We start from the raw sequence: 11,447 nt of genomic DNA, 5'->3' as shown, positions 1-11,447 counted from the left end.
TACTTTTAATCTACATGTGCCTTTATATTTAAAGTGGGTTTTATTTTTGATTCACCCTCATAATCTGTCTTTTATTTGGTGCATTTATTGCCACTTTTTTTCAGAGTGCTCACTGATAGAGTTACTGCCATATCAGGCGGCTTCTGGGGCCGGCCTGCCTTGCCGCCCGATCCATTCGGGTCTTGGCGGCAAGGCAGGCTGGCTTCTAGGGCATCTGTGGCTGGCCTGCCCTGGATGACAGCACGCTGGCGGCTTGGGCTGCCCTGTCCTGCCTGCAGTATGCAAATTATCCGCCATCTTTGTTGGCAGTTAATTTGCATATCATGCTGATTAGCCAATGGGAAGTGTAGCAAAAGCACGGTCAGTTCCCATATTTGTCTATTATTAGATAGAGCTAGAGGCCCAGTGCACGAATTCATGCATGGGTGGGGTCCCTCAGCCTGGCCAGCAATCGAGGCCTATCTGGAGGCCAACCAGCCAGGGGGGTTGAGGGGGGGAGGCTGGAGGGGTGGAGGAGCCACGGGAGGTTGGCCAGCTGGCCCCCCAATCAGGGCCTATCGGGGGGGTCCTGCCGGCAGGGGGAACGAACCACGGGAGGTTGACCTGCCAGTCCCCTCATTGGGAGGGACCACGGGAGGTTGGCTGGGTGGGAGGTGAGGGGAAAGGGGCTATGGGAGGTTGACTGGCTGGCATGGGGTAGAGGGCCACAGGAGATTGGCTGTGGGAGCGCACTGACCACCAGGAGGCAGCTCCTGCATTGAGCATCTGCCCCTGGTGGTCAGTGCACATCATAGCAACTGGTCAACCGGTCGTTTGGTCATAACGGTCGCTTAGGCTTTAACACACACACAGACACAAACACACACACACACACACACATATATATTATATCATGCCATATAGTCACAGCCAACCTACATGCTAGCCAATCACTTTTTCATGTTAACAAGTTAGAAAACGGCAGCTTAGAAAAGTGACTTGGCCAAGGTCCAATGGTTTATAAATAGCAGAGCTCAGACTGATACATGTATCTAACTTCAAAGTCCATGCTTTAACTACCTGAATTTGTAGTTCCCATGACTGACTCACTCATATACAGCTGCTAAACCAGATCTGTCTTTCTGGAATTCCCAGGACTTCTGGTTACAATATATGAACTTACATTTATCTATATTATCATGTCATATTCAGCCCATCATTTTAATAATTAGAGCAATAAAATGGGGGGAAAGCAACATACCACAAAGATAAATAAAAAATATGGCTAGGCTTTTTATGTAACCCAACATAGATTACAAAACTTAAGAGAACTGTTAATAGCAAGTGCAAAACTTCAGTTATCTTGACCTTTCCTAGGTGTTATGTTCAGCTACAAGTAGAGCAAATAATTCTTGCATTTTCCTCATAAAAAGTTTCATCCCTTATAAAGTACAAATGAATATCCAAAAATGATAGACAACATGGAAGTAACAAAAACCTTGAGAGAAAATGTCTATATCTCTATAGAATATGCAATACGGGTATATTCAGATATATATCTACAAATTAGAGAAAAGATACATATGATCTGAATAACACTCTACCCAAAACCACTGAGATTAAATAGAAAGTTTTTTGTTTTTGTTTTTTTTAATGGGAGGTTCAATCATGTCTTGGGGATTGCCATTCTAAGCATAACACCAAAGGAAGATTATTAAATGAAAAGACGATAGACTTGCCTACTTAAACACTAATACAACTGCAAAAAAAATTTAACCTCATAAATTTTTTAGAAAAAATGAATTTCAACATCATAAAATAAAAAACTGGCAATTCTCACAAGACAACTTAGTGGCCTAAAATATATTTTTAAAAACTTCAACCTCAGTAGTAATAAAAATGTAATTAAAACTGAGTTACCATTTTCTCTCTACTAAATAGGCAAGCGTTTCTCTTTTAAAGCATGATAGGACTGGAAAAGATCTAAGTACAGAGATACTCATACATCACAGGTAGAAATATACACTGGCAGATTCTTTCAGGAAAGTATTTTGTTAGTAGTGTTGGATGCAAACTTCTCATTGATAGAAATATATTCAAGGGAAAATATGTACAAGCAAATATTTAGCATAAGAGTTTTTATTGCAAGAAAGGCTAGATATAATAAACCTTCAATAGTGGGGTATTAATTTAATAAAATAATTTATTGTGTTAAATGTAATACTCTACCATTAAAATGGTAGAGTATTTTAATGCAGCCATTAAAATGTATCTATAATAATAAAAGTGTAATATGCTAATTAGACCAGACAGCTGAACGACCTTCCGGATGTCCTTCCGGACGAAGCAAGGACTGCAAAGGCTGAGGCAAGCCGCTACAGCTGCAAGGGCCGAGCCCCTTGTACAAATTTCGTGCATCAGGCCTCTAGTTATATAATAGAATATTATCTTAAAAACAGGTATAGAAGTGATCCCCCAAAAAACATTCTAAATTACATATACTGTTTAACCCATTTTTAAAGTATTAATATTTTAAAATATATATACTCCAAAAGAAGACTTAGTTCCTTTAAACTGTGTGTACTCTAAATATTTTACAATGATATATTTTTTAAAATTAGAAAAATAAGCAAACTTGTGTTAAAAATAGGTGGTATTAAATGGCACAAAATACTTTGTTTTCCATCACAAACCTGAGGGAAAAAAAAGAGAGAAACAAAGGCTGTATTATAATAAAACCCAATGGCTGACATGGTAGCCATAAACTGAAAAAAATTAGAGAAATATGAGAGAAATTTAGCAAAAACACCTAAAGAATGAACATATTAACAAATATGTTTCAAAACCTATAAGAGTAGGATCTTTAAGGTTAAATCTCTAAAAAAAAAAATCTAGGCATACAAAACTGGGAGAAATAACAAAGAGAGTCCTTTTATCAAATGTATGAAGAAAGGAAATAAAATCAGGACATGTTCTTTCCATTCTCATTTTGCTTGCATCTTCTACATAGAATATGAGCTTACAACAGGAAAGAGCATATCATAAACACTGAATGCTACCTATGGTAAGGGGAAAAGTAGTAATGAGTAACCTAGCCCAGTGATGGCAAACCTATGACACGCGTGTCAGAAGTGACACACGAACTCATTCTTTTTGGTTGATTTTTCTTTGTTAAATGGCATTTAGATATATAAAATAAATATCAAAAATTTAAGTCTTTGTTTTACTATGGTTGCAAATATCAAAAAATTTCTATATGTGACACGGCACCAGAGTTAAGTTAGGGTTTTTCAAAATGCTGACACGCCGAGCTCAAAAGGTTCGCCATCACTGACCTAGCCTCTTCAAATAAGTTCAGATATTCACACTCTGATGCATCATATTCCAAGGTTTAGGAGCTGCTCCCAGATTTGACTTCAGAATCCCTGCTATCTATGAGAAACAATGAAGAAAAACAGAAATGCTAGATAAAGGTAACCGCTCCCCCAATTTAAAAAAAGAAAAAGAACAAGATATAAGTAGTAGACTGTGAAAACTACTTAACTTATTTAAATGTAAGCTTAACATCAACAAAGGGCAAGGTAACAGAGCAAAGAACAGAACTCACCAAGTGTCATGAGAAAATGCAGTGGACCCTTGAATAGCATGGGTTTGAGAACTGTGTGAGTCCACTTATACAATCTTTTTTTGATAAATACTGTAAACGTATTTTTTCTTCCTTATGATTTTCTTGACATTTTTTTCTCTGGTTTAGTTTATTATGAGAATACAGTATAGACTAGACATTACAAAATATGTATGTGATAATCAACTGTTTATGTTATTGGAAAGGCTTCCAATCAACAGTAGGATATTAGTAGTTAATTTGGGGGAGGGGGGACACAAAAGTTGTAACAGATTTTGGACTGCATGGGGGAGTCAGCAGGGTTGTAAACCCCTGCATTGTTCAAGTATCAAACTGTAGTCACAATACTTTTTCCTATGAAATTATTAGGTTAGTTGTTCTTAGATTGGCAAAGCAACTGAAAGTTTGATATCTAAAGGCAAGATGGTGAAAAGCATTCTTCATGTCAGTACTGTTAGATCTATGGAGTGTTAGCACTGAACAACTGCATCCAAATACAAAGACTAAGAACAAAAACATATAACTTCCATCATATGCCATAGGATGCCTTTTAAAAAAAGAAACTCTTCCTTAAATTAGTAGACCTTATTATATGAATATCACCATTTGGATATTATACTAGGCATACAAATACTATGGGTAGAAAAATTCTACAATACTAAACATTCTCTCAGTTTTAAAGTATAATTTTACCAAATGGCAGATTATCTATTCAGACTTAGGGTTAGGGAAAGGGCTCTTGTAATTATTTAGTGAAATGAATATAGAAAAAGCAGCACATATATCATCCTCATACCTGAAGGGACACTATTTTCATTGAACCTGGTTCATGTTAGTATCCTCCTATTGTTCAGCAGTACTAAGTCTACCAAGACTACTAGTAAGAATGTATAATACTTGCCCAGCTGGTGTGGCTCAGTGGTTGCTCATCAACCCTTGAACCAAGAGGTTGCTGGTTCAATTCCCAGGGCACATGCCTGGGTTTTGGGTTCAATCCCCAGTAGGAGGCATGCAGGAGGCAGCCGATCAATGATGTTTCTCTTTCTCATCGATGTTTCTATCTCTCTATCCCTCTCCCTTCTTCTACCTCTAAAAATCAATTTAAAAAACATATTAAAAAACAACAACAATGTATAACACTTAACAGGGGAACCTTTTCATAAAGTATTAATGTTAATCATTCTACACAATATTTTAAATACTTTGGTACTCTATTCTAAATATTTTGGTACTCTATTCTAAGTACCAAAAACATCTCTATACTCTTCTGACCAAACTGTAGTATACACATTAAATCAGTGGTTTCCAAAGTGTAGTCTAAATTTCCAAGATCCTTTCAGGAAGCCATAAGGTCAAAATTATTTTCATAATATAACTAAAATATTATTTGCCTCTTTATTTTTCATCCTTCCATACGTATAAGGTGAGTATGATCTTCCATGGAGTAAAAATTAGATTTAGTATTATTTTAAATGATTTAGTAAACAATTATTAAAGCATTTACTATATAAAATTTGTTTTTAATTTATAGCACAAAATCAACAGAATATATAAACAACATAAAGAAAAGCTCTATCAGACCCTCAGTAATTTGTAAAAGTATAAAGGAGCTTTGAGAACAAAATGTATGAAAATCATACTATATTAAACCATACTAATTATTCTTTATCAAAATTTCAAAAGATTCTGGTAACATTTATAATGCAAGTAAGTACCAAAAAGTATAGTCTCCCCTCAGATGTCAACCTAATCAAATAATTCCTACTGAAGCACAATATTAAAAAGTACTTATTTTTTTGTTTGCCACCCATGTTTAAAAAGTTATTTCATATAAGATAGTTCACATTAGTGTAAAACTTCAATAACTTCAACTATACCTCATTCTGAAGTTCATCACCACTTTTAACAGAAGCAAGCATATCATATAAAGTACAGCAAAGATCTTCTATTCTTGTTGCTTCAGCCATTTCATTTAAAGTTGCATTTAAGTACTTCTCGACTTCACACCACAAAAAGGAGTCATTTGTTTTCTCCACAGGTTTGACCTCCGGGGTGGAATGCTCCCGAAAATGTTCATTCAGAAACTTCTTGTAATCTAGGCTTATAGTTTTCTGGGGTTCACCATTTATTGGCAGCTCATCAAAGTAGTCCAAATCATGCATGTCAAATGAAAATGCTAAATTATTACCAAATAAGACTCTATCACCACATTCTTCTTTTGTCATCTGGAAAAGAGCAGCAAGATTGTCTTGATGAAAATGAGAAGTAATTCGACTGGTAGCATTACAAGCTGCAGTGGCAGATGATGATGGAAAGGGACCAAACATCTGTTTGATGGCCTTTGTCTCACTGTGACCGACAGAGTCCTTCAAGTGAAATGTCTTGAAGAGAAATGCAGCCGCATTTTCAATTGCTTCTTTTCCATTTTCCACTCCAACTATTCCAAGATAAAAGAAACAGAATTAGCTCCAGTGGATCATAGTTCAAGTTACCATTAAAAATAAAAACAAAAAACTACCAGTAAGATTCTTCTGGGTAAATCCAGCAGTAAAAGCATACTGGTAAAGATAAACCAATTTAAGAGCGGAAAAGCTCCTTTAAGTACATTCCCAAATTTCCAAAGAACTGTATTAGGTAAGCAAATCATTGTCAGTGATTATTCTATATCTAAATAGAGAAACTACCTAGTAACACTTTGCCTCTCTTCAAAACTGATTTAAAACCAAATTTTAAAAACTGATTTGATGAGTAATGGTATGATTCATTCTTTAGTATGGCCAAGTAATATGCCATTTCTTAAATCAAATTGATAGGCACTTTTCAATTATCTTTTCTCTTGAAATAAAGCTGCAATGAACGTAGGAATGCATATATCTTTTCAAATTAAGCGTTTGGATTTCTTCAGAGTATACTGAAACTTCTTTAAGAAAAAAATAAATTCATGTGATTCATATGAATCAAAATCCTTTCGTCAAAACTATCCACAATTGGCTAAATCATTATGATTTTAAAATACTTCTAGGATAGAATAATATTCAGGAAAGATAGATTTTAACAAAATCTTGCTTAGTAAGGAAATATCACAAGAAAGTGTTTTCCTTAGATCACAAGCTACTATTACTCAGAAACTTAATTGGATAAGTTAACTTTTAAAATGAAATTAATGTTGTTCTCCAATGAAGTTTTAGAAAATGTTATTCCAAGAAGATTGAGGAATAAATACCTCAACTCAGAAATGTCTGATCACGAACTATTTTTAGTAATTTAGTAATGATTTCTATGAATTGTATTAACTATAAGATGGAAAATGTCAGATTTACATAGCCTTTTAGAGCCACATCTCAGCACTCTATATCTGAAAATACTTTTGAGGACAATAATTCTGAGAATGACATAATTTTTAGAAAATATGAAAAAATGTTTGAAATTAATATCTATTTGCTATATCATATACTAATTTGCTTATATAAATAGAATGAAATATTTCCTTAGACCGCTAGTTCTCAAACAAAATGTGCGTCAAGCCCTGGCCAGTGTGGCTGGGTTGGTTGAAACACTTTCCATACACCAAAACATAGCAGGTTCTCCCCAGTTGGGGCACCTAAGGGAGACAAGGGACAATGTTTCTCTCACATTGATGTTTCTGTCTCCCTCCTTTCCTCTCTCTGAAATCCATGCACGTCCTCAGTGAGGATTAAAAACAAACAAACAAACAAAAAACACCTTAAATTGCGCATTAGAATCTCCGGGATTCTTGTTTAAAAACTAGACTGTGGGTCTTCTGTCTCAGCGTTTCAGATTCACTCTGCCTGAGACGGGGCCTGAGAATGTGCATCTCTAACAAATTCCCACTGGCTTAGAATTTAAAATATGGTAATTATTAATCCAAATCAAGGAAAAGAAAACACATCTCCACTGTATCTCTTTCTGTATCCCGCTAAAATGGTAATCTTAGTTGGATGCTTCTTCACAATTGTTAATATTCTTGCCTAATTACTAACTCTCCTGCGTGTTCACACGACAAAGTCATTTCTCAAAACAATCTCTGCACCGCGCTCCTCAGGAGTCCGGAAATTTCAATTTTTGAGAAGCACTAGCAAATATTGTAGCTACCGTTGACCATCTAACAAAGAAACCAAAGTACTGTAAATGAACACAACTTCTCCGGAGTGCTGAAGCACGCGAGATGGTCCCTCCGTCCCGCCCCCGCGGCCACACGCGGGTCCCGCCCACAGGGACACGCGGACACGCGTCCCAGCGCTCCGCCTGCATGTGATGACGTGATGCCACGCCCCGGCTGCTGCCAGCAGACCCGGATGAGCAGGCAGCCCGGGATAGGTGCAGGGAACGTGGCCCACAGTGACAAAGGATCACCCTAATATGGTAGTAGAGCCCACCTGTGATGCCAGCACTTGGATCCTTTGGTGATTGAGAAATATAAAAGGTGCTTGTAAGACAGAAAAAAAAATCTTAATAAATGCAAGTAGATGTCTGACTTGTCAAAGCTCCTGCCCTCAACAATGAGAAGGGAAGGCGCAGTGTTTCTGCACCGAGGTGTTTCTGCGCTTCTCCGCCCGCCGGCTGACCCAGCACACCTTTGCAGCCACACTGAAAGCACGAGGGGGCGGGGGAGGCCTGGGAAATGAGTGGTGCGCGTCTGGAGTGGAAATTGGTAATAGGTAGTCAGGTACTTGTTTTCTTACACTATATCCAAAACTAAACGTTAACTGAGGATCTTGTTTACAAGCAACCTATTTTTTGTTCGTTTCCCTTTGTATTTTACGTAGAATTTAGTAGGAAGTGAATCTTTTAAGTGATTATTAAGCTGAAGCTCTTTGTTAACATTTACTTCCAATTCAAGAAGTGTCTGTTTCACACCCCTGACTGTGCTAGTCTTCCTGAGAAGAATAGGAATTTTAAGTGTAGTTTTCTATCCTCAAGATAAAACCTCAGTAAAGAAAATAAACTAAATAATCACTGGCAAAAGTTTGAATTAAACTTATGACCTTCAAACCTTACTTAAGGAAGCTACTTTGGATATCTAACCACTTGTAACTTTTTAAATAGCTCACTCTAATACGTAGTTGAGAAGTTCCTTATAAGGAATGAGTAGGACATTTTAATCAAGTAAAAATATCCATCAACTGTTTGCTTCCTTAATTGCTAAATATGCAATTTAGAAGTTTTCAACAAATGAATTCCTTAACCAGTTAAATCTTCACTGTTCTGCATTATACCATTTTTCAAATAACCACCCAATTATCAAACAAACAAACAGAGGTAAGCATTTACCAAATGGCTTTTGGGGGGAATAAACTGAACAATTTATGTGGTATAAATTTAAAAATTGGCTAAGTAATATAATTTAAAATAATGAGCTCCATTTATTTTTTTTATTTTTTTTAAATATATTTTATTGATTTTTTTTTACAGAGAGGAAGGGAGAGAGATAGAGAGTTAGAAACATCGATGAGAGAGAAACATCGATCAGCTGCCTCCTGCACATCCCCTACTGGGGATGTCCCCGCAACCAAGGTGCATGCCCCTGACCGGACTCGAACCCAGGACCCTTCAGTCCGCAGGCCGACGCTCTATCCACTCAGCCAAACCGGTTTTGGCTCCATTTATTTTTTAGTATAAGTCTTGTACATCAAAAATCCTCCAGGAAAACCTTGCATTAAGTAGGCAAAGTATTCAAGAAATGTTCAATACAGTAATTTGAAGAAACCACTTAGATGTTAAGATTATTCCTGAACTTTAATAGAAATTACCTACTGCCTTCAGAGTGAGCAAATAATGAAAGGGAAGCAAACAGAGAAACTATTTGGTGGAGAAAGAGATTAGTAGTAGTATAAGAGATTAAAGAGAGGCCAAGACAATTCTTCATTTTTTTAAAGTTAGTGGTTTAATTGTACGTATATTCATTACAAAATGTGGATACTCATCTTTACAGTGTAGACTTTCAGTCGGCATCCAGCTGCTATATTACCATTTCTAGTACTATAAAATCCTCCATCAAATTACAACTTGACTTTCCAAGCAACCAAAGAGCTAACAAAAAGTTTTAATATCATATATAAGCTTCCGTTATTGTGGGCATTACTAAGGAAATAAACTATCTTTGAACAAATCACATAGCTCACTGAGATTTAACTGGCATTTAAAAAAAAAATTTAACATCCAAGGAAAACGCATTTTATAAAAAGATGATATAAAATATACACGTCAGTGCAGCATACATTTATAAAACATATAGTTATGGCCTTGACAGTACTATAAAGAAAATTAATTACAATCTTTAACTACAAGCAGAGGTACAAAAATGCCTCTACTGAGGAATGCAGTGTAAATTTTCATATGCTAAGGAATCATAATAATTTGTAAATGAAGAATAATATATTGATAAACTAAAGCAAACTGTGAAGAGTTGATCTTATTTCCAACACTTGCCATTGCTACAATCCATTCAATTTACAGCTGTTTTGTCATATCCCCACATAATCTGAACTGCCTGTTTTTACAGCCAATATATTTGCAAAGTCATCTATGATTTTCATTGTTATTCAGCTCTTTTGTTTTGTCATTTTTCTTGTGATATAGAAATTTAAAAATAACTCTGTCCCTGAAACAGTCAAACACAATCTAATTCTCTCCCAAGTTCCTTCTCTATGAATTCCTTCCTGACTAACCCAAGCAGAGTTCCTCCCCTTTTTGTACCACATCATCACTGGGCACATACCAGTACATCTATAGTCACAGAGATAAACTATTTGTCTATCAATGGCTACTCGAACATCTAGACCTGGGGTGGGCAAACTTTTTGACTCGAGGGCCACAATGGGCTCTTAAACTGGACCGGAGGGCCAGAACAAAAGCATGGATGGAGTGTTTGTGTGAACTAATATAAATTCAAAGTAAACATCATTACATAAAAAGGTACGGTCTTTTTTTTATTCATTTCAAATGGGCCAGATCAGGCCTGCGGGCCATAGTTTGCCCACGGCTTATCTAGACTATAATAAAATTATTCACTGACAGCCATTTACCAGGCTGTACTCTAGGCACTTTGTAGTATTGCTTCACATCCCACCAACCATACAAAGAATTACTATCACCATATTAAAGATGAGGAAACTGGATTAGTGATATTAGCTACTCACTAGTGAATGACAGAACTAAATGTATACCACATATATTAACTCGTAATTTGAAATTATCCTATGCTATAGGAAAATAATTTTATGAAAACTTAAAGCTGAAAATGAAATAAAGATGGTACAAAAATACAGTTGCAAATATTCTAAACAATAGCTTACTGTATCTATCCATATATCTAAAAATACAGTATAAGTAACTATAGTTTATTACAGGAATGCAAAGGTGATTCGATTGTTAGAAAATCTAGCAACATAATCTATTTTCAAAAAATTTAAATAAGAAACATCTAGTGCAGAGATATGATGGCTAGGAGTCGCGCACACATGGTGAACAAGGCAACAGACATGAAAGAAAGGCCAAGTCGTTAGCAGTCTTGTGCCCAATCAAGGATAGTACATTACATTTGATTATTATATGCATGTAACCTCCTATAATCTACAGTACCATCATATCATTTTAAATGACATTATATGAAATTCCCCTATAAAGCCATTGAGGCATATATAGATTTCTTAGTGTAAAGGTTTTTAATTACAGATTCAATTTCTTTAACAGTCAAATATTCAGATTTTCTATTTCTTCCTTTGTCTATTTTAGTCATTTTTGTCATCTTAGTCCTCTGAATCTGTCAAGAGCTCTGTTCATCTTCTCATCCTCCCTCTTCATCTGACCTCCTTCTCTGGAC

At 36.0% G+C, this 11,447-nt stretch overlaps 1 protein-coding gene across 3 annotated transcripts in view; it reads right to left on the bottom strand.

Annotated features, from left to right (window-relative positions):
* The window catches only part of ASCC3 (activating signal cointegrator 1 complex subunit 3), a 243,464-nt gene that overhangs the window by 222,299 nt on the left and 9,718 nt on the right, over positions 1–11,447 (bottom strand). For all 3 annotated transcript variants that reach the window (XM_006777223.2, XM_015572736.1, XM_015572735.1), the window contains one exon: positions 5,482–6,041. In XM_006777223.2, the coding sequence (XP_006777286.1) occupies positions 5,482–6,041 (560 nt within the window). The remainder of the gene's footprint in view (positions 1–5,481; positions 6,042–11,447) is intronic.

This window comes from Myotis davidii, unplaced genomic scaffold (genome assembly GCF_000327345.1).
Source record: "Myotis davidii unplaced genomic scaffold, ASM32734v1 scaffold68, whole genome shotgun sequence".
In the NCBI taxonomy this organism is placed as follows: domain Eukaryota; kingdom Metazoa; phylum Chordata; class Mammalia; order Chiroptera; family Vespertilionidae; genus Myotis; species Myotis davidii.
The sequence above is the reverse complement of the archived record's forward strand: the minus strand, read 5'-3'. Positions and strand labels throughout refer to the sequence as shown.